Source organism: Hoplias malabaricus, chromosome 13 (genome assembly GCF_029633855.1).
Source record: "Hoplias malabaricus isolate fHopMal1 chromosome 13, fHopMal1.hap1, whole genome shotgun sequence".
NCBI lineage: Eukaryota > Metazoa > Chordata > Actinopteri > Characiformes > Erythrinidae > Hoplias > Hoplias malabaricus.
Genome location: NC_089812.1, coordinates 22,504,539 through 22,529,029, shown reverse-complemented (window position 1 = coordinate 22,529,029; position 24,491 = coordinate 22,504,539). Strand labels below are relative to the sequence as shown.

Below are 24,491 nucleotides of genomic sequence, written 5' to 3'. Positions count from 1 at the left end.
TAGTTTGAGAAGTAATTAATTAAGCAGTTTTATACAGAGCATAGTGTCTTTGCTATCAACAAAGATTCCTCTCTTGGCCCTATGAGACCTTGGGTCATAAACCGTCCTGGAGTGTGGTGTACGATCCTTCTCTGCTCAATTATCTTAAATTCCCATCTGGGCTGTGTGAAGAAGAGTGACTGAGAGTGAAGAGAAGTCTTTTGTCATAATACGATTACTTTTGGCATATTAAGTCCCAAAATGTCAAATTTCTTGTTAGAAATTAATAAAACATATTCATCTCCACTACAGTGCAATAAATACTTATGCTGCGCTTGGTAATGTCATGTTCATACTCATTTTGTAAATAGACATATTTCATGTGTGTTGCCTTGTTTTATCACTTATTTTGTTTTTTAGTGCAGTACCCACTGAGGCTGCTATGTATGTATGTCATTCACATAATTCATTTATGTCTATAGACTATTCTCACTTTATTTCTTACAGTCAATAGTACTTCTCCACTTCTGTACTCTCTGTAACCCCTCTCTATATCCCTGCCCTGTTTATTGTGATTACTGTACGCCTTTTCATGTGCACTATGTAAACTACAATTTTCTTTGAGAAGTCTCATCTTTCATTCATTGGTTGTCTGTAACCCTTATCCAGTTCAGGGTCGCAGTGGGTCTGGAGCCTAACCAGAATCACTGGGCGCAAGGACGGAACACACCATGCAGGGGGCGCCAGTCCTTTACACAGTGACACACAGTGACACACACACTCACACCTACAGACACTGTTGAGTCGCCAATCCACCTACCAACGTATGTTTTTGGATTGTGGGAGGTAACCAGAGCACCCGGAGGAAACCCACGCAGACACGGCGAGAACACACCAACCCACAACCCCAGGACCCTGGAGCTGTGTGACAGAGACACGACCTGCAGCGCCACTGTGCCGCCGTATCTTTTATCTTATTTTATCAACTTGGCTGCGTAATGAACATGGCTCAGGTCAGGGGAAGTTAGGAGAGAGAAGAAACTCTGAAGGAGATTAAGAAAGATAATGGTCATGTTCAATTGTTTGTATTAGAACATGTCATTGTTATGTATTAGAACTAATGTTGTTTGTTATAAATTATGTTAACATTTGGTTCAATAAATAGTCGGCCAGTCCAGCACATGGATATTCGTTGTTAAATTGCTTCAGAGCTGATGGAGCTGCTCTGATTAGAATTAAACTTGTCTTTAAAAAATTCCTGATGTTTTGCATTTTTCATGAAGCTGTAGTTGGCTTCTTAAACTAGCATCACATTTCTACAGATGTGTAAGAAAAGTATCAGATATCTGCATCAGCCCAAATCTCCCATAACATTTGTACCAGGATTCTGAATCATACGTTGCAATATAAAGGATTATATGTTAATACAAAGTAATATCATTAAGACAACCGTGTTTTACATAATTATTAACCATTTACACACATAGAATGTGGCTACCTTGGTTCTACATAAATTCATATAAAAAAAAAATGACTTTAAGCACATGTAAATTAATCCCACTCATTTGGTTGTCCAAATGGAATTAATTTCAAACAGTGCTACACATGTGTAACTTCAAATTGTTTCAAACCAATGGGAATTAAGGTTTAATTCTATAGTTTGAGAAGTTCTTCATTAAGCTGTTTTATACAGAGCATAAACTGATCCTCAGGAGTGTCTCCCAAAAAATTCTTCTCTTGACTTGTGCTTGGGGATGTCTCTGAAAACCAGCTAAAGTTTGGAAATTTAAAATCACATCTCAGAACGTCAAATTTCTTATTAGGAATTAATACACATTCATCATATCACACTACAATTAAATAGTGTTTCTAATGTAAAGGGTCACTAAAATGTCATTGTTTACACGACAAAAACAATATGATAAAAGTGGTAAATAGTTCGGATAAAATAAAGTGAAATGTTTAGAGAATCAACACAACAGCAACATGAACATTACAGTGTTTTAAAGTAAGAATGACTCTTTACCTGAGCACACAACACTCGCGTCTTCACCATGACTACAGTCGTGAATGTTAAATCCGTTATGACTGGATGATGTAATGGAGCTTTCACTTCCAGAACAACCAACATCATCCAGAAGAATTGGACCACTTCCCTGACCAAAGTGGGCACTCTGAGGGGCACCGATCACCCGGCCACATCCCGTCTGTCTGCACACCACCGCCGCATCATTCATGTCCCAGCCGTCATCACACACTGTTCCCCACTGGCCGTTATGATACACCTCCACTCTTCCAGAGCAGACACCATTATCACTGACGAGTCGTATGTTTGAGGCTTCTGTCACAAATGGAGAACATGAGTTTTTTAAGGCAGTTGCTATGTTTCCATAAACTGGTACAAAGTCTTAAAATCCCAGTTTCACAGGCATTACAGCTGAAATTATTTTGGTATTTTCAGAAAACAGATTTACACTGTATATTAAACTTACTTTTATTCTTTAAAAAACTTACCGACCAACCAGGTCTCTCCAACAGCACTGATTACTGAAATAAAGAAGAGTTTTGTTAAGCAGTGATAAAAGTAAACGCTGTTCTGTGAGACAGTTATTTACCTTTTAGTTGGTGTTCTATATTTAGATGTGGATTTTTTTATCAAGCAATTTTGGTTATTATTGGTGCAGCATATTGACCTTTCATTCACTTGCACTGTGTGGTCTAATGTTTCTTGATGTGATTTCTTTTAAAATGAAGGGCACCAATCAGGAGTTGGTGAAGGATTTGCACTAGATTTTAGAAAATTTGTTGTGAGAATATGATGGTATTCAGCTACACAAATATTAATCCTCCCTGTTCCTCATTGTTCTCTCTTAGTTTAATCTCCTCATAAAGAGGGAGTCTGCACTTCTGATTGTAAGAAGTAACTAGAAATATATTCTCTCCTCTAAGTCAAACAGTTTCTTCTCATACCACGAGTGTATGTTGAAGGCATATTTAAACATAAAGGAATGCTAGTTCATGCCAAGTACAGTTGTCTTTATACAACTAGACACAACCCACACTCAAGGTCTCTGCAGAACCTGCCTCCATCTCTCAGACCTTTCTGTTCATTAAATGGAGCAGTTTGTTTGTAGTGGAGCTGTCAGGAACCTAGTGAAGTGTGCTATTGTTTATCATTTCTTTTCACCGTTAAGTTCAGAAGTGTTAACAGTCGTGTTGTGTTCTGCTCTTTGTTGCACTAACACACGCTCTGTACCCTGCATGTCAGCTTCAGTTAACTTCGTATTAAAACTCTCCTTTCCATGTTAAAGGAACTCTAGGTAAGATATGGGCTTTTGCTCCTAGGGAGCCACCTAGTGTAATTAATTATTACTTCACTGTAGTGAAATCAGCAGGGATGGGGAGGGAGTGGGTGGTTTTCTACTCTCTCCATAAGTTACTCCATGGTGCACTGTTTACCCAAATGACATGGCAGACAATGTGTTTACTTGTGGTAAAGGGGTATAATATTGTAAAGTAAATTTGGCTGAAGTCACTACGATTTCGAACTGTTTTAAAATGTACTGAGTCATTGTGTGTGCCCTTACCCACAGTAATGCTGATAGAGTTGCTCCTGGATGATCTGATAGAAGGACGTCTCCAGTAGGAATAGTCACAGCTGTACTGGCCTTGACTTGAGGAGTCCACTGTGAAACTAAATGTTGTTGAAGATACAGCTGTTTGGGTTTTTATAGTTCTCCCATCTCTGTATAAACGGTATTCTGCAGAAGTGTACTCTGGGATGGGTGAAGTACATTTGATCTGAACAGTTTCTCCTGGAGAGACGGCAGAGGGTGAGGACAGTACAGGGCTCTGTAAGGTGTCTGTTAATGAATAGAATCAATGGATTAATGAACATTCATTCATTCATTCATTATCTGTAAGTGCTTATCCTGTTCAGGGTCGCTGTGGGTCCAGAGCCTACCTGGAATCATTATGTAAATAGATATATCTCACATGTGGCTTTGTTTTATCACTTATTATTTTTCTTAGTGCAGTACCCACTGAGGCTGCTACTTGCGTATGTCATTCACATAATTCATTTATGTATATAGACCAGGAGGGGAAGCTCAGTTTCGGCCTACATCATAAAATGTGTCGGTTTATTTATACGTAAATTCTACCCTCTGTTCCTTTTAAAGAAAATGGTCTGTGACCCTGTCGTACCAACAAGGCGTCTTTTCCAGGGACTTGACTAGTGTCCTCTCAATGGCCAGCAGAGCTAGGCTGGTTAAACGGCCTTGGCCCAGGTGAAGTGTGTCCGCCTGTGAGTGCTTTGTGACGGTGGAGGGGCTCAGCAGCACCCGCTGGACAGAAACAGATATGAGCCTTACCAACGTTCACAGGAATTATGTAAATATATCCATGGCTCCTAAGTTATAAACAGGGCATCTGTGTGAAATCTAGGGCATTGGAATTAGATCCAGTGCAAATAATTACTCTATTTTGGTGTAGTTTTGTTTAAATGACAGCTATGAGCTACTAGTGCTCAGCCGAAAAGATGATGCACGCCGTTTACTTCAACACTTCCATACATTTGCTTAATTATCCATACGTACACACTGTGATAAACACGGAACTGATATCTTTTACGGAGTCCCCAGTGAATTGATTAGTTATTCATGCGCATAAATTACTAATTCCTTCACTCGAATTGGCTAAATCGTGCGCTCAAATTGCAATTCAATCACTGCATTAATTAAAACGTGTGAACTAATTGTAAATCGTTCACTGAATTATTATCTTTTTTTACCCATGTCCCCTCCAGGGCTCCGTACAGATTTACACTATATATTAATTAAATTTTATTCTTGAAACAACTTACCCACCAATCAGGTCTCTCCAACAGCACTGATTACTGAAATAAAGAAGAGTTGTTGAAAGCAGTGATAAAAGAAAACACTGTTCTGTGAGACAGTTATTCACCTTTTAGTTGATGTTGTATATTTAGATGTGTAACTTTGTCCCATGAAATTTTGGTCATGTTTGGTGCAGCACATTGACCTTTCATTCACTTGCACTGTATGGTCTAATGTTTCTTGACATGTGTTTTCTTTTAAAATGAAGGGCACCAATCAGGAGTTGTTGAAGGCTTTACACTAGATTTTAGAAACTTTGTGAGAATATGGTGTTTAACATGAGAATATGGTATTTAGCTACACACGTATTAGTGAGGTCAATTACTGATTCTGGATTATTCTTTCTGCCTCACAAACAAGGCTCCATCACTCCAGAAAACACAGCTCCACTGCTTCACAGCCCAAATCTGGTGGAATTTATAACTAATGCTTGGCACTGAGCTTGTGGACCTCATGTGCAGCTGCTCTAGAGAGTCCAATTCTGTTGGTCAGTGCTTGTTTTCAAACGGTGTGTTCACTTCTGTTCCCATGGTGGAAGCACCATAAAGTAGGTAAATTCTATCATTACAGAAGTTCTTCAAACATCTTTGGACATTCAGTGTATGTTACTGCAGTTGTTCATAGACAAAGCATTAAACTGACATTATTCAAATGATATAAACCTTTTTTTAGACAAATTGGGGTGTTTCATAACATAATAAATACAAGAACCTGTGATGTCTCTTTTATTAACAACAAATGTACAAAAACAATAGACTTCCAAAAATACAGACTATAGTTGTTTTCTTTTCTAAATACAAACACATTTAGAAACTGATGCTTTCAAGAAACTCCAAAAACTTTGGGACAGGGTCATACTAAGGCTGAAATCTTTATAGAATATTCTAGTTCCATGGTCTGAATCACTTCACTGTAAGCATAGAAGGAACATCCACCAGAGTAGTGTGTGCTCAGTGCTCTGCTTTTTGTTTGTTTGATTGCGGATACACAGCTGACAGTCAGGGCAGGCCCATGCACACAGCAAAGTCCAAAAAGTTTGGAGATTATTTAAACAACTGTTTCTCTAGGTTTTTTTTTTATCAGTGATGTCAGTCTCACACTCTCTAGAACTGCAGAGAGCCGGTCCTGTGTAGGAGTGTGTAACTAATGACTCTGGAGCTGCTTCAATTTGAGCTTTATCTTTGAGGGCAGTGATTCTGAACTGGATTTCATGTTTGTAAATGTTGTTGTGATAAGGCTCAGCTGACCACAAATCGTCAAACAGCTCCAGGGTCCTGGGGTTATGGGTTCCAGTCCTGTTCCAGGTGACTGTTTGAAGGTTTTGTTGTTATCTCCTTGTGCCTGCGAGGGTTTCCTCCCACGGTCCAAAAATGTTGGTAGATGGATTAGTGACTCAAAATGTCCATAGGTGTAAAAGTGTGAGTGTGCCTGTTAAGGAGTGTTGCCCCCTCCAGTGTCTGTTCACGCTTTGCGACCAGTGATTCCAGGTAGGCTCCAGACCCACCGTGACCCTGAACTGTATAAGTGGTTACAGAAAATGAATGAATTTTGAATTCCATATGAATTCCATCTATGCCTCCATTACTTTTATTGATCTTAAGGTTTTTGCCATTGTATTTGTTTTAGTATCTTGTTTTAGTATCTGGAAGGTAAAGAAGCATTATATTGATGTAATAATTTAGGACATGTGAAAGAACTAAGAATAGAGGAGATAGGTGTTAGGGGATTTGTAGCCAAGTCGGCCACATCCCTTCTTGTGCAGTTCGTCACCAGGGGCCGGAAACTAGGGGCAGCTCTGAAGGAGTTATCAGAAACACCTGAAAGGTCTAGTCAGTGGTTGTGGATAAGAAGAGCACAGATTACTTGGGAAATGCACTGTAGAGATGCTATTGTGATTGTTGGTGATGCAGCACATAAAGTTCACTTGGAACTGGTGGCACTGAGCATACATTAACGGTGCCAGTGGGGCTAGGTACAGCCTTAGTCACCAGGGAGGCCAGTGTGAATGTATAGCTGTTGATGGTAAAGGGTAAGGTAGGACTGTAAAGCTGGCTTGGAGGGGGTTGGTCTGCGATGTCAGACTTCACTGTTGAGCCGTCTGAAATTGTCATGGTATTGGTGGTGCATCTTTGCCCATTGCATGGGACTCTTAGACAATTCAATGTGGTTTTGTAGACACAGCTCCAGGGCTTCACGTGCCAGCTGGCCTGCAGTCCCAATCCGTCTCCTACAGCGGGGTCATGGAGCCCAACAGAAAACTCATCTCCATCCCAACTTTTGTCGAGAAATACAATCGAGTTCTTCAGAGAGAGCATTGGACATCTTTTTGTGATTTTGTTATTGTAATAAAAGTTTAAGTAATTAAAAAAATAACACAATTTTAAATGTATTTTACACAAAATCACAGCTGTTCTGGAAATGATTGCGTATCAGACGTTCCATTATATATGCATCATTGGATACACAATAAAGTGCAATCAAAATGACTTTCGGATGAACTGAAATGATTCTTTAGATTATTTAAAAATTGATTACAATGTGTCGTACACTCAAATTAGTAACAGTGCACAAGAACTTTTATTGTTTAATGTGCTTTAGTGTTCTGGATTGTCTTAACTGAGAGTGGGTGAGATTTCACTAAACCAGTAACACACAATACAGAGCATACGGTGTCTATTCACTCATAATAATTCAGTCAGTGATTAAAAAAATGCAGAAAATAGAAATCAGAATTTATAGAATTTGGATTTAAACATTAAAAACTATGTGCAAAAATGTTTTTCCATGATAATATACAAAAAGGTGTATACGGTATATAGTTGTGTACAAGTCGTGATGTTTATGAGTGAAGCAGGTTGTAATAGTTTAATTATTGTGAGTTGTAATTTCTTTTCACTTTCAGCTTCAAAGAGGCATTCAAGTGGCTCTGATTCCAAGAAAAAATTATTTGCTGTAGAACATTTAATTGCTGAGCTGCACATACACATGCAATTAATTTAATGTGTCAATATTTCTGCTGAAAAAATATTAATGCTCAAACTTAAAGGAAGAAAAATTAATTTACAGAGAATACAGACGAGAAGAGGTCTCAGCATTTTGATTTCACTAAATCCTTGTTGAAATGTTCAGTTTGCAGAGGGGTGGGCACTGCTGCTGTGTTCAGACGATGCTCTGAGGTTCTGATGTCTGTGCCTTACAAGCTTCTCTTCCTCTTGGGCCCCTTTTCCTGTTAGCAATAACTCATACTGAAAACACCACAGCTACACTGTATGTACAGATGTACAATGATCAGAAAGCATGTCATTTCACTTCAGTTTTCTAAGAGTAGATGTGACCATGGGAGATTCTAGGATCAGAGATTTAGGAGTGCTGAGCATCTAACGAGACAAGCACTCTCTCCTTCACCACCTCCACCCATCAAAAATAAACTACATTTAAATCTGACTCCCAAATTTAAACATCCCACACTGAAGGAAGAAAATCGGACTTTTTGGGTACGGGAAACACTTGCCTAAACAGACACAGCCAATCTGAGACTACTCCCTTTAATGCTAAACCATTGCAAAACTTTAGCACAAAAGAAATTGTATTAAAATTAAACATAATGAGGGATAAAAACATCTGGTCACACTGCTGTGGGCATTCAATTCACTTCATTGTGACCTTACTCTGTCACATGAGCCTGGATCACACACATGAGCATGCGCATACACCTACACCCCCAGCCCCCCCCACACACACACACAGGACAAGTTAGGAGTTGGGCATCAAAAAACTGGCACTAGGAAGTGTGTGTTTGCTCTCAGCACGGCTTCAGGGAAAGAAAATGGATCACACCATTTGTGATGGAAGGCAGGACTTGTATTTTTCTTCATAAAATATTATATTTAGCCATGCATTTAATCGTGTGGCACAGTGGTGCAACAGGTGGTGCCGCCGTCACACAGCTCCCAGGTCCTGAGGATGTGGTTTTGAGTCTCTTTCTGTTTGACTATCTGCGAAGAGTTTGCTGTGTTCTCCCCATGTCTGCGTGGGTTTCTTCCCATGGTCCAAAATTACTTTAGTAGGTGGATTGGCTACACAAAATGTCCAAAAGTATGAATCGGTGTTCGTGCTTAATCGTAATAATAGAGTGCTTAATTTATAAATAATTATATGGCCTTTATATTCTTTCAAATTTATTCTCAACAGCCTCTCTGATCACCTCATTCCAACAACTGCCGAGCCAGCCAGGGGCCTTTATATAAAGGAAAGGGAAAATCCAAAGTTAAGTCTGAGCTGTGCTGACCTCTGCTGTACTGTGTGAGACCAAGGGCTCATAAACAGAAACATTCGTCCAAAACATGCAGTATTGAGTTGAATGGCGCTGTCCATGCTGAAGGAAATAAATCTATTAATGGTCAGACACTGGCCGTAAAGGCTGAAACAGGGAGGAGGAAGTCTTTGGGGTTGAGTTCATGGTGGCTTATGAAAGCATATGAAGCCGGACCCCCTGTTGGATCGATGAATACGAGAAAAATGTGGAGACGGGGTGGAGGTGGGAGCAAGTTTGTCCAACGTGGAAATGACGTGAGTTTGCAGGGTTTATATAGAGCTGAGAGGAGGAGTTCGGCCGTGGTCCTACTCCCAAAATTATGTTATTACATAACTTCAATTATTAAAGCTTTCTTTGGAGCCCTGGTCCTGTGTATGTTTAATATATCCTTATGCTTTCTTTTTATTGTGCATATAATAATAAAAAGTGTAATAATAATAGTGGTACTATATTAAATATATACTTTTACTAAATAGTTTTCTATTGTAAGTAATGTGTGTAGTTTTTGTTGTCATTATACATTCTGATTATAAATAAAACAAATTCAATAACCATTAAAATCTTACCATAGGACCATGTTAGGGTCCTGAGTCAAAGTTGTTGTTTAAGTTACATATTACTGAGTTTAAAGTGAAAGCCTGGGGCAGTGTTTAAACCTGCCATGACAAAAATAGCACTGGCATTTATGATAATTATATGCTACAGAAGTCACCGCATGTAAATATGTCAACAGACCCCTCATGTAGAAACACATCTTTTTATTATTTAATAGTTTATAACTATAACTTAGGCATATTTTTTGGTTGAAATGAAATCCAGGACACACTTGGCCAACTGGTGAGATTAAACCATAGCCCACTGTAATGCGTTGTTGTAATTAGTGCACTATTGACATTAACAAAACAGTCTCTATACGGGTTTACGATGACCTGAAACAAATTTGACTCTTAGCTATAACAGGCACATCGGTTGTGTGTTGCCAACAAATTACACAAACAGAATCACTCATTTAAATAACAGGCTGTAATTTAATTGTAATTTTATTTAGAAATAGTGTGTTCTGTTGTAGAGTAAAAGTGTTTCTGCTTGTTTTCACATGAAAGAACATTTCTCATTAAGTACATGGTGTACTGCACTAAGCAGCACTATCTGTTCTCACTATCTGCCTGGTGAAGATGAGCATCTCTGTGCTGTGGGTGCAAGTCTGTAGTGGAAATAGTATGCACACCTTGCGGTGGCATTAGCACTAAATAGCGGAGTCAATGATCATTAATTATTATTTTATTAATAATTAATTATTTAATTCATTTTGCTAAGCTCCATGTTTGGGTGCCATTAACTATTATGTAGTGCCCTTACCTGTCTTCATTTTAGCTTAGACAAGTAGGTCATCTTCACATATTATAGAGCAGGATTAACTAGAATGAACTATTATTAATGAATTATGCTCATTGACCCACCGTGGGTTCTTGACTCTGAAATGGAATCTGAACTAGAAGTTATAATTCCATACAAGAAAGGTGCACACACACACAAACACAAATAACCAAGGATTAGTTTTATCACACAACTGGTTTATTAATTGTAATCTCAAATAATGAATATTGATTAGACATTCATATAATAAAATGGATTACAGCGATAAATGAGGGAACAGGGAGATTAATATATAAGGGAATTTCTCTATGATAATTATTACCCTAAGTTCTAAGAAAGGCTATTGTTTATCCCAGCAAACTTTCAGTACCAACCCATGAGCCATGAAAGACAAGAGACCGTATGACCTTACGTATCCAGAGATGGACAGGGAGCATGTCGCTGACGGTGCCTTCCGGCATGACTTCCTGGAGAATTGCAGACGCGGGCCTTGTAGGTTGCAACCGCGGGCGTTCATTTTCTCCCGAGGCTTTCACACGCAGCCGTCGGAGCTGAAGGTCTCTGTGGGGATTCTTCGTCGTCGCTGATCTGCCGCCTTGTGAGAGAGAGACACGTCCATGCAGGTCTCTGTCATGATGAAAAGTCATGTCATCGCCCTGGTCCATTGTATGTTTAATATATCCTTGTGTTTTCTTTTTTAATAGTGTCTACAATAATAATATATTACATATACACATTTACTAAATAATTTTCTACAGTAAGTAAATATTTTTGTGTATTTTTTGTTGTCATTATTTTTGTCTGTAACGAAAATAATATCCATGATGATTAAAATCTCACCATAGGACCATGTTAGTTTCCTGAGTCAAAGTCATTGCTTAAGTCACAATTACTCAGTTTAGAGGAAAAGCATGGAGCAGTGTTTCAACCTACAATTCACAAACAGAATCACTCTTTTACAAAAAACAGGCTTTAATTAAATTTGTATTCTTTAGGAAAAGTGTCAATTTCTTTAGAGCAGAAGCTTTTCTGTCTTTTCACATGAAAGAACGTTTTCTCATTAAGTACATGACTTACTGCACTATCTGCTGAAGATGAGCATCTCTGTGCTGTGTGTGCAAGCCTGAGAAAGTGGACAGAAATTGTGCCAGTATTCAAAAGGGCTGTCATTTCTGGAGATAAGGACTACAACAAGGAAACAGCTGCTGTTGTGGTCTGTCTCAGATTTGGGTTCTCTTCAAGATCTCAGGAGCACAAAAGGTGCACACGCTTTATCAGATCTACGAATCCACTTTTCCAGCAGAGGATTCCCTGTAGTGTTGATTCTCTCTCCATCGTCAGCTGATGTTTCCATTAAATCCAATTGATCCTAGAAAATGTTGCATGCTAACTAATATGGTAATATACTAATGGACCATTTTCTTGTATTCTGTGTAAAGAGTGGAATTTTGTGCTGTTGAAATGGCGTATGGGCGGCACGGTGGCGCAGCAGGTAGTGTTGCAGTCACACAGCTCCAGGGGAAGGGAGGTTGTGGGTTCGATTCCCGCTCTGGGTGACTGTCTGTGAGGAGTTGGTGTGTTCTCCCCGTGTTCGTGTGGGTTTCCTCCGGGTGCTCCGTTTCCTCCCACAGTCCAAAAATACACGTTGGTAGGTTGATTGGCGACTCAAAAGTGTCCGTGTGTGTGTGTGTGTGTTGCCCTGTGAAGGACTGGGGCTCCCTCCAGGGTGTATTCCTGCCTTGCGCCCAATGATTCCAGGTAGGCTCTGGACCCACCACTGAATAAGCGGTTACAAATAATGAATGAATGAATGAAATGGCGTATCAGAACTAGAAAGCAGAGAGAAGAGCCCCGCTATGAGGGGAGATAGAGATAAAACATTTCCCCCATTATTTGCATGAATAACGTTTAGATTTTTTCGTTCTAAATATTGCAATAAACACCCAACTTGGTAAGCTCATAGTTAATATATAAGCCCTAACATTTTTTTTTGTGTGATGCCGCTACGTGTGACATTATTCAGAAAATCAATCCCCCCTTCTCTCTCCCTTCAGTTAGATTTATCTGCGGGGAAGGAGGGGCTCCATGACTGAGTGTAACACCGTATTAACCAGAAGAACACAGTGACTATGTCACAAAGACTACCTTTTGGTGCCCAAACCAGGAAAAAAAGAAGAGGAAAGAACAGAAAGCTAGAGGTGATGTAATGTAGGTATTAATATACCAGCTGCTTCTTCCAATTATCAGTTCCACGTCAAATGGAGCAGTAGCTGTAAACACATTACTGTGCTACTTAAGTTGCAGTGGAAAATTAAAATAAATAGGTCAGGGCTGGGTCTGCTATAGAGACAGAGAGAGAGAAAGAGCCTTTACTAAACATGATTCTCTTGTACAATAAAACTCAGTTTGTGCTGGTACCAATTTTGAGAATTTAAAAGTACATTTTTAACTTTAATCTGTGACGAGGTGATTCCCATCAATGTCATAAATGACTTTTTGTGGATTCTCTGAGGGCAACCTTTCTGTTTAAGAATAAATTACTGATAAAAGACAATGTTTTACCTCTGACAAGTTCAAATATTTTGTAGCTGAGCTCAGCAGCTCGAGCAGAATCTCATTACTCTGAACTAAATATGGTCAAAATTAATATTTTATTAATTTCATATTTAACACAACACTGTGTTTATATCAGTGTTTCTCAGTGTGTGGGGCGTGTAGGTATTGTAGATGAAGTACAAAGATTCTGAAGAAATTAGCATTTCTTTATTAAAGAGCCTGTCTTTATTAATGCCTTTCTGTTTTCCTATAAAGCTCACTCAGTAAAAAGCACCCACTCACAGTGGATTCACTAATAGCCCTTAAACATAATAAAAGAACATTAGAATAGAGACCAGAAAAATGTAGCTTGCCTGGAACAAAAAAAATGCTTTAATTTTGAAAAGGTGCCACTAAGATTATCGTGTTTTGGCAGTGAGTCAGACACCTTGGGTCCTCTTTCAGCCTTCGTTAAGGCGCCTGTTCAAATATAAATCTGCTCCAATTAGTGATGGGAATTTCGGCTCTTTTCGGTTCCTAAATGGCTCTTTGTTTTACCACTTATTTCCACCAGTACAGAACAATATTACCTACATTTTACATGACTATATGGACAAAATATTATTGTTCAGTATTAAAAATAATAAATAGTGTTACAATGGCCAATTGTTTTTATGGCTGTCTTGTAATAACTCACTGACTGCACTCACACATTCAATTGTATAAATAACTGGATTTTTATTTAAACACCTTAATAAAAAATCACTTGTAAACTCTGAAGTATAGCCAATGGAACCTAAAAGGTAGGTATTACAAAATAACTTATTAAATTAAATAATCATACATTTCTGGGTAATAAAATAAACAAATTCTCTGCAAAGTGCAAAATAGCAGCATTCAACGGTAGTGATTAAAACAACCACAACTGTCAACAAACATTTAACTGATTTAACATTTTCTTCAACTATTTTTTGGAAGGCAGATTTGCATTCAGGAAAACCAAGTGTCTCAGTTTGGAGGGTTGGAGGGTTGGAGCTTGCTTGTTGTTCTCTGATTGGTTGAATGACAAGCCTTAGAAAAAAATGGCTCGGTCTTAGACGGGAACCGGCTCTCATCGTTCACTTACAAGAGCCGGCTCTTTGAACCGGTTCGTTCGCGACCGACACATCACTAGCTCCAATCATCAGCTTCACTGGCCTCCGCTTCACTGTCAGAGTCTGGTTTATAAAGTTTGTTTTGACCAGCTCCAAACTTGATGTCAGTAACAAGAGCACAACAAATAACAACGACAGATAATTACAGTTATAAAAGCGGCTTGTATATAACTTTTAGTGTAACACAGGAGGATCTGAGAGTTAGTGAACGTTAATATTAGCTGTGTTCAGGTTGTGAGAACGTTAGTCTCTGGCCATGTCCCAAACTGCACACTGCTGCTCTGAATAGTATGAAAATACACATATACCACCCCATGGCGTCAAAATAAAATGAAGTTCTGAGAACAAAACACAGAATCCATAACCAATAAATTACATTTTCAATTTGAAATTGTCATTGTCATTAATATTGAGAGTTATAAAAACAGGTTTGTAAACAGAATATTTCTGTATATAATTGACTATTTTGAGCTTAATATTCTGGAAGAATCCGTTTTCGCTTTCATTTTGCCTTTTCTCAGTTGCGCTTCTCTCAGTCTTGATGTCGCCTCCAGAATTTCTCGCTTTATGACGTAGCGGGGAAACAGCGAGAATGACAGGAATTGAATGTGATTTCACAAAACTCTGCTAATTTAATTCACAAATGTCTAATCAAACAAAAATAGGATTTTGAAATTAGAAATAAATAAACATACCTTTGTGAAAACTCTATGTGGAATAGAATGAGAAAAATAAAAGATTTGTGTTCAGATAAAGATATCAGGGGATTCTGGTGTTTCATTTCAAAATAAAAGCCCTTTAAATTATTTTATTTTCATCATTTTAATTCTACATTTTGATTGTTATTAAAAAGGTATTTTGCTTTTTAAAAAAGTCCTTGAAGGAACATAGACAGGTCCCCCATATGGAGTATGGCTGTGTTTAAAATAGATTTACTACAGGATCTCTGACAAATCAAGTCCACTAGGTGTCAGTATAATGGCTTAAATATAAATTGAAGAACCATTAAAGAGAATGACGGACTGCTTCTTTAAATAAACTAAAAAGCTTTAACAACCAGTGGAAAGCATTAGGCAAATACATCTGAATTTGGAGGCAACTTGGTGTGAACTGCCTGTCATTATACTTAAGAATGTTTTATCCTAATGTATTTAATGGTGCTGTCAAACTGGTGAGAGAAGCCCTTCATTTTTACTTTATTATAAGATCTCAGGGTAGTTTTGATGATTTTTTCATGAGAATTTCTTAGTTTGCTCAGTAAAAGTTTCAGGGAGAGCTTTAGCATCAGACAGAAACTTAAATATGCAGTTATCAGCTCAAACAGAAAAACAGGAGCTCTGTGTGTGTGTGTGGGGGGGGGGGGGTGCATGTGAGAGACAGAGTTATCGAGTTTATGATATTTATTACATAGTTCATCATAAATTTAAAAAAAATCAACAATAGTGATGCTGTGTTTACACCAAACACCACCGCTAATACAGACTCTGTTAAAAGTGTGAAATATGGGAGGAATGTGTCCAAATTGAGTAAAGTGATTATCCATCCATCCATTATCTGTAACCGCTTATCCAATTTAGGGTCGCAGGGGGTCCAGAGCCTACCTAGAATCATTGGGCGCAAGGCGGGAATACACCCTGGAGGGAACACCAGTCCTTCACAGGGCAACACACACACTCACACACATTCACTCACACCTACGGATACTTTCGAGTCGCCAATCCACCTGCAACGTGTGTTTTTGGACTGTGGGAGGAAACCGGAGCACCCGGAGGAAACCCACGCGGACACAGGGAGAACACACCAACTCCTCACAGACAGTCACCCGGAGCGGGAATCGAACCCACACCCTCCAGGCCCCTGGAGCTGTGTGACTGCGACATCTACCTGCTGCGCCACCGTGCCGCCTTGTAAAGTGATTAATTAATCAAAAATAAGCATTAACGTCTTACATTCATGCGTTCACATGTGTTAACTTGATTAAAAGTGATCTTTAATTTCCCATACTACACATTAGAATAAATTTGCTCATCCTTATAGTCATTGTCCACTGCAGTTTTCTCCGCCTCTGCATCTATATCAACATAGTCATCATTGTCCGAGTCCTCTTCCTGATGGACAATGGCTTCCTGATTTTCATAATCGTCTTCATCGTCTGTCTCTTCCTTTTCATCTTCAATCCAATATCTGTTGTTAATACCTGGGGAATGATTGTCAAAATTTCTTAAAGAGATGTAAAATCACCTGGTAAAGCACACGCTACAGAATAACACTTTATTGTTTGTTGTAATGGTTTCCCAAGAGACAGGAGTTTCAGTAAAAGTGCCTGAGCTTCCTTTAATTCCAGCTACAACACTGAATAGTTTAATATTTCAGAATATTACAGGGAACAAGATTTACACAGAGTTTGTTTGATCACCTGCTTTGTTTTTCTTCACTGCTTTATTCACTTTGTCAGTGTTTACATTGATGTAGTCCCCTTCAGAATCATCTGAATCTTCTTTGTGGTAAAAAATGGCCTCTGCATTTTCGTAATCGTCTTCATCTTCTGTCTCATTGTTCCCTCCAGTTGTTCCATACGTGTTTTTGGCTCCTACAGAAGAATTGTGTGTTTGGTGTTATCATAGTATAATCCTACATTTTTCTAATCTAATAACAGATATTTTGTTAATAATAAAGTTAACAGCAAAGCCCCAGAAGAATATATTATAAATTCAGAAAAGTCTGTACTTACGATGTCTGGGATCCATATTAACATCCATCTGATGAACTTCTTGTTTTTTGCTTCTCTTTATGAAGTAAATGGCGATTAGCACTAATATGAGTAACAGTCCTGCTGACACTCCTGAGGCGATGATGGGAACAGGGGATGCTGCAGGAGAAATCACCATCAAAACTTACCCCACTTCAAATTTCTATCTTCACATTTAGGAGCATAACGAACTAATATTAGTACTTTATTAGACTTTACTTTTCACTGTGACGCTCAGTAATGGAGTGGAACTGGAGGTAAAGGTGCGTGTAGACACGGCTACTTCATAAACACAGCTGTAGTTTCCCTGGTGGGTGAAATCTGCCTCAGGAAAGAAGAAGGAGGCTGAGTGATTCACAGCTGACTGTGTTCTGGTGATGCTGGAACCACTGAACTCCAAGTGGAAGGATCCCCCTGGATACTGTGGCTCTGTGAAGCAGATGATGGAGAAGCTGTGTCCCCTGGTCACCTCTGAGCTTTGAAGCCACCAGTGGGAGTCTCCATCAGGAGAAGTACTGAAGGAGATGTTGGGCTGCAGCAGGTTCACTGAAAAACAAGAGGGACTCGAATATGAAACAGCAAATGATGGCTCAGATTTGACAGGAACTACAAACAAGACCCATCTTACCCACAACAGAGAAACGGACAGAGCTGCTCTGAGGAGAGCTGAAATCTCGACTGGAGACTCTGGTCTGGTACTGGCAGTAGTAAGACCCCTCATGAACAAAGTCCACTTGTGTTAAACTGAAGGTGATTGAGGTCCCACTCTTGGTTTCTCTAAATGACCCAGAGCTCTTTCTCAGAGAGAAGGATCCACCTGTGAACTGGGTTTCTACAGAGCAGCTGATATCAACCTTCTCTCCCCATGTGACCTCTCTTGAGGGATGGAGAGAGATCCGTGGAGTGTGTAGAGTTACTGGAAAAGAAACAGGTTTTACCATGAGATTTACCAAAACAATTGTCAAAATGTGTCTAAATGTGACTGATTTATATTAACAGAATTACATTTGCACTCTGGTGTTCCTTTTGGAGTACGACTAGATCAAGTGTGGTACATTACCTTTCATGCTGTCTATTCATAGAAAATTCAACACTCATCTCAGAATAACCCAAGAACAGCAGTTTAATCCACTCAGATTTCTTTTGGGGGACTCACTCCCACGCAGAATACAGGCCCAAATACTGTGAGTAGTTTCTCCCCTCCGTCTACAACCTAATGCACCTAGTGCAGGGCGTCCCAAAAGTAAGAGACAGAAGACACCCATATAAAAGATGGTGATACAATTTTAGAAACAAGTGGGGAACCATGGCCAAACAGGTTTTGCTCTTGCCTTAAATCTTGTGTCTAAAACTGGATCAGTATTTTTCAGATGGGTGTTTTTTTCTGTGTCCTTAGGGGCACCTTGTAAATGTCTTTGGGAAGATGATCATTCTTAAAGCCCCTCCTTACAATGTTATTTAATATAAATTTCCAACTCTGTGTTCCTTTCTCCCTGACGGGGCACCTCAGCATTTCCCCGTCTCCTCCCTGTTCCTCATTGTTCTCTCTTAGTTTAATCTCCTCATAAAGAGGAGGTCTGCACTTCTGATTGTAAGAAGTAACTAGAACTACATTCTCTCCTCAAAGTCAAACAGTTTCTTCTCATACCACGAGTGTATGTTGAAGGCATATTTAAACATAAAGGAATGCTAGTTCATGCCAAGTACAGTTGTCTTTATACAACTAGACACAACCCACACTCAAGGTCTCTGCAGAACCCGCCTCCATCTCTCAGACCTTTCTGTTCATTAAATGGAGCAGTTTGTTTGTAGTGGAGCTGTCAGGAACCTATTGAAGTGTGCTATTGTTTATCATTTCTTTTCACCGTTAATTTCAGAAGTGTTAACAGTCTTGTTGTGTTCTGCTCTTTGTTGCACTAACACACGCTCTGTACCCTGCATGTCAGCTTCAGTTAACTTCTTATTAGAACTCTCCTTTCCATATTAAAGGAACTCTAGGTAAGATATGGGCTTTTGCTCCTAGGGCGCCACCTAGTGTAATTAATTATTACTTCACTGTAGTGAAATCAGCAGGGATGGGGAGGGAGTGGGTGGTTTTCTACTCTCTCCATAAGTTACTCCATAGTGCACTGTTTACCCAAATGACATGGCAGACAAGGTGTTTACTTGTGGTAAAGGTGTATAATATTGTAAAGTAAATTTGGCTGAAGTCGTTACGATATCGAACTGTGTTAAAATGTACTGAGTCATTGTGTGTGCCCTTACCCACAGTAATGCTGATAGAGTTGCTCCTGGATGATCTGATAGAAGGACGTCTCCAGTAGAAATAGTCACAGCTGTACTGGCCTTGACTTGAGGAGTCCACTGTGAAACTAAATGTTGTTGTAGATTCAGCTGTTTGGGTTTGTATAGTTCTCCCATCTCTGTATAAACGGTATTCTGCAGATGTGTACTCTGAGATGGGTGAAGTACATTTGATCTGAACAGTTTCTCCTGGAGAGACGGCAGAGTGTGAGGACAGTACAGGGCTCTGTAAGGTGTCTGTTAAAGAATAGAATCAATGGATTAATGAACATTCATTCATTCATTCATTATCTGTAAGTGCTTATCCAGTTCAGGGTCGCTGTGGGTCCAGAGCCTACCTGGAATCATTATGTAAACAGACATATCTCACGTGTGGCTTTGTTTTATCACTTATTATTTTTCTTAGTGCAGTACCCACTGAGGATGCTACTTGCGTATGTCATTCACATAATTCATTTATGTCTATACACTACTCTCACTTTATTTCTTAAAGTCAATAGTACTTCTCCACTTCTGTACTCTCTGTAACCCCTATATCCCTGCCCTATTTATTGTGATTACTGTAATCGTTTTCTTGTGCACTATTTGAAGCCTACCCGGAATCACTGGGTGCAGGAACAAACCCTGGAGGGGGCACCAGCCCGTCACAGAGCAACACACACTCACACATTCACTCACACACCTATGGACACTGCTGAGTCACCAATCATGATTAAATAGTGCTTTTAATGTAAATAATGTAAAAAAAATGTCATTTTATGCAAAACAGGAACAATAGGATACTTTAAATAGTTTGGATAAAACAAAGTGAAATGTTTAGAGAATCGCAACAACAGCAACATGAACATTACAGTGTTTTAAAGTGAAAATGACTCTTTACCTGAGCACACAACATTCGCGTCTTCACCATGACCACAGTTGTGAATGTTAAATCCTCTGTGACTGCATGATGTAATGGAGCTTTCACTTCCAGAACAACCAACATCATCCAGAACAATTGGACCACTTCCCTGACCAAAGCGGGCACTCTGAGGGGCACTGATCGCCCGGCCACATCCCATCTGTCTGCACACCACCGCCGCATCATTCATGTCCCAGCCGTCATCACACACTGTTCCCCATGTGTCATTATGATACACCTCCACTCTACCAGAGCAGACACCACTGCCATTTACAAGTCTGATAAGGTCTGATTTGACAAATGAAAATACAAAATATGTTTATTAATTAGTTTTATTATTTACCATGAAACAAGAATAAGCACCAACTTGTTTGAACAAAAATACAGAAACAGTGAAGTTTAATATGTCTTTATATATATAACTTCCATCCATCCATCCACTATCTGTAACCGCTTATCCAATTCATGGTCGTGGTGGGTCCAGAGCCTATCCGGAATCATTGGGCGCAAGGCGGTAATACACCCTGGAGGGGGCGCCAGTCCTTCACAGGGCAACACAAACACTCTATATATAACTTTATAGACCTAAAGTTTATGGGAAATGAGTACATTGTAGTGGTATTTCATTTCTAATTTCTTTGTGGTGTGCACTAAATCCGTTGTCATTAGTGCTATATTCTATTTTGTTGTGTGCTTGGGCAGCAGCATCAACAAATGTGCACTGGACAAACTGTTAAGACTGGCTCTGTTATAGGAGTCAAACTGGACTTACAGCAGGGACACTGCTGATCTCCTTCTGTCTGAAATGTGCTGAGCTGAGCTTCTACATCTCATCCTACAGTTCATTAGTATTACACTTACTTACACTAGCTCTGTTACCTGACCTCCACTGTTCACAAATTACACTTTATTCCTGCTCTCCAGACTGATCTGCTGTCACTGTGGCACATAGTTATAATACATTTAGTCAACAGTCTTACAACGTCTTAAATATTTTAGAGCAATAAATACTTATGCTGCACTTGGTAATGTCATGTTCATACTCATTATGGAAATAGACATATTTCACTCGTGTTTCTTTGTTTGATTCTTAGTGCAATACCCACTGAGGCTGCTACTTGCGTATGTCATTCACATAATTCATTTATGTATATAGACTATTCTCACTTTATTTTTTACAGTCAATAGTACTTCTCCACTTCTGTACTCTCTGTAACCCCTCTCTATATCCCTGCCCTATTTATTGTGATTACTGTACGCCTTGTATATGCTGCACTTGTCTTCTGTTTGTTCACTTTCATATATTTATATACTTAGCTTAGTTCAATTTAGTCTATTTTTTGTTAAATGTTACTGCATCTTGGAGAGGAGAGTAATGTAATTTCAATCCTTTGTATGTCCTGTACATATGCAGAATTGACAATGAAACTCTCTTGACTTGACTTTTCTTGTGCACTATGTAAAGTGCTGACACTGCAATGTCCTTTGAGATCAGTAAAGTCTCATCTTCCATTAATTCAATGTCTGTAACCCTTATCCAGTTCAGGGTCGCAGTGGGTCTGGAGCCTAACCTAACACACCCTGCAGGGGGCGCCAGTCCTTCACAGGGCGACACACGCTGACACACTCACACCTACAGACACTTTTGAGTCGCAATCCACCTACAAACGTGTGTTTTTGGAGGTAACCGGAGCACCCAGAGGAAACCCACACAGACACGGCGAAAACACACCAACCCACAACCCCAGGATCCTGGAGCTGTGACAGAGACACTACCTGCAGTACCACTGTGCCGCCTCATCTTTTATCTTATCTTATCAACTTGGCTGCGTAATGAACATGGCTCAGGTCAGGGGAACTTAGTAGAGAGAAGAAATTCTGAAGGTGATTAAGAAAGGCCATGGTCATGTTCTTCAATTTTTTTTTATTTTTTAGAACTAATGTTGTTTGTTATAAATTATTTTAACATTTCATTCAATAAATAGTCGGCCAGTCCAGCACATGGATAATTTGTTGTTAAATTGCTTCAGAGCTGATGGAGCTGCTCTGATTAGAATTAAACTTGTCTTTTAAAAAATGCCTGAAGTTTTGCATTTTTCATGAAGCTGTAGTTGGCTTCTTAAACTAGCATCACATTTCTACAGATCTGTAAGAAAAGTATCAGATATCTGCATCAGCCCAAATCTCCCATAACATTTGTACAACAAATAACTCAATATAACTAATGCTCTTTTTTAAAATAATTAATCTACAAGAGAATAACCCCCAGCAGGTTATATCTGAAGTCATGATTAAATAGTGTTTCTAATGTAAAGGGTCACTAAAATGTCATTGTTTACACAACAGGAACAATATGATAAAAGTGGTAAATAGTTTGGATAAAATAAAGTGAAATGTTTAGAGAATCAACACAACACCAACATGAACATTACAGTGTTTTAAAGTGAAAATGACTCTTTACCTGAGCACACAACACTCGCGTCTTCACCATGACCACAGTTGTGAATGTTAAATCCTCTGTGACTGCATGATGTAATGGAGCTTTCACTTCCAGAACAAGCAACATCATCCAGAAGAATTGGACCACTTCCCTGACCAAAGCTGGCACTCTGAGGGGCACTGATCGCTCTCCCACATCCCATCTGTCTGCACACCACCGCCCCATCATTCATGTCCCAGCCGTCATCACACACTGTTCCCCACTCGCCGTTATGATACACCTCCACTCTTCCAGAGCAGACACCATTGCCATTGACGAGTCGTATGTTTGAGGCATCTGTCACAAATGGAGAACATGAGTTTTTTAAGGCAGTTGCTACATTTCCATAAACTGGTACAAAGTCTTAAAATCCCAGTTTCACAGGCATTACAGCTGAAATTATTTTGGTACTTTCAGAAAACAGATTTACACTGTATATCAACTTACCGACCAACCAGGTGTCTCCAACAGCACTGATTACTGAAATAAAGAAGAGTTTTGTAAATCAGTGATAAAAGTAAACGCTGTTCTGTGAGACAGTTATGCACCTTTTAGTTGGTGTTCTATATTTAGATGTGGATTTTTTTTATCAAGAAATTTTGGTCTTTCTTGTTGCAGCACATTGACCTTTCATTCACTTGCACTGTGTGGTCTAATATTTCTTGACATGTGTTTTCTTTTAAAATGAAGGGCACCAATCAGGAGTTGGTGAAGGATTTGCACTAGATTTTAGAAAATTTGTTGTGAGAATATGATGGTATTCAGCTACACAAATATTAGTCTGGTCAGGTACTGATTCTGGATTCATTCTGCCTCACAAACAATAATCCAACTTATCCCAGATTGGAAAAAACAAAAAAACAAAACACAGTTCCACTACTTTACAGACCACATCTGGTGGAATTAGTAACTGATGCTTGGCACAGAGCATGTGGAGCTTGGGCTCATGTGTCGCTGCTCTAGAGAATCTCGCTTGTTTTCACCTGTTCCCATGGTGGTTGCACCATAAAACAGCTAAATTCCATTTACACACCTTTGGAAATTCAGTGTATCTTACTGCAGATTTTCATACACAAAAATATTTAGTTTAAAATATTATACAACTCCAAAATATTTGGAAATCTATTCTAAAGCATTAACTGGAAATTATATAAAGTAAAAAAAAAAGAATCTGTGATGTTTATTCTATTTTATTAACAACAAATGTACAAAAATATATTTGCGACAACACGGACTGTAGTGATTTATTTTTTTTATTTTTTTTGTAAATATAAACACATTTAGAAAAATAAGGTTAAAACTTTAAAGAATATTTTAGATTTGAACACACACACATACACTAGTTTACTAGGTCCTCTAAACATTAGGCCAAGGCTGCCCCACACAGTCAGGGCCAAACAATGCACACAGCAAAACCAGTCTGAAGATGTTTTAAATGACTGTTTCTCCAGGACTCTTTCATCAGTGACAGCAGTCTCACACTCTCTAGAACTGCAGAGAGCCGGTCCTGTGAAAGTGTAACTAACGACTCTGGAGCCGCTTCAATCTGAGATTTTTCCTCGAGGGCAGCGATTCTGAAATGGATTTCATGTTTGTAAATATTGTTGTGATATGGCTCAGCTGACCACAGGATGTCACGTCTCCACCATCTGTATTTGATATTTCAAATTAAAAGCCCTCTGCAGAGGTTTGTAATAGTGACTTCATGTAATTCACCAAAACTCTGAAGCAGCGGCAACTGCATCAATATATTTGTAGCGGACAAACTGATTTAACCTCTTTATTTAGGAGGCAACACAT

At 39.1% G+C, this 24,491-nt stretch overlaps 1 protein-coding gene across 2 annotated transcripts; it reads right to left on the bottom strand.

Moving 5' to 3' along the window:
- Positions 1-15,768: 15,768 nt before the first annotated feature.
- On the bottom strand, positions 15,769-24,270 carry LOC136664721 (uncharacterized). Of its 2 annotated transcripts, XM_066642083.1 has the most exons (9): positions 24,030-24,270; positions 23,139-23,171; positions 22,674-22,988; positions 19,273-19,548; positions 17,636-17,923; positions 17,227-17,553; positions 16,990-17,127; positions 16,675-16,848; positions 15,769-16,455 (listed from the first exon to the last, which is right to left on the bottom strand). In XM_066642083.1, the coding sequence occupies exons 3-9, from the start codon at positions 22,882-22,884 to the stop codon at positions 16,262-16,264; spliced, it is 1,608 nt and encodes a 535-aa protein (XP_066498180.1). In that variant the 5' UTR covers positions 22,885-22,988; positions 23,139-23,171; positions 24,030-24,270; the 3' UTR covers positions 15,769-16,261. The 2 variants fall into 2 exon arrangements, with proteins under 2 accessions (XP_066498180.1, XP_066498179.1); XM_066642082.1 differs by lacking the exon at positions 24,030-24,270 and having other exon boundaries at positions 23,139-23,374.
- Positions 24,271-24,491: the final 221 nt, after the last annotated feature.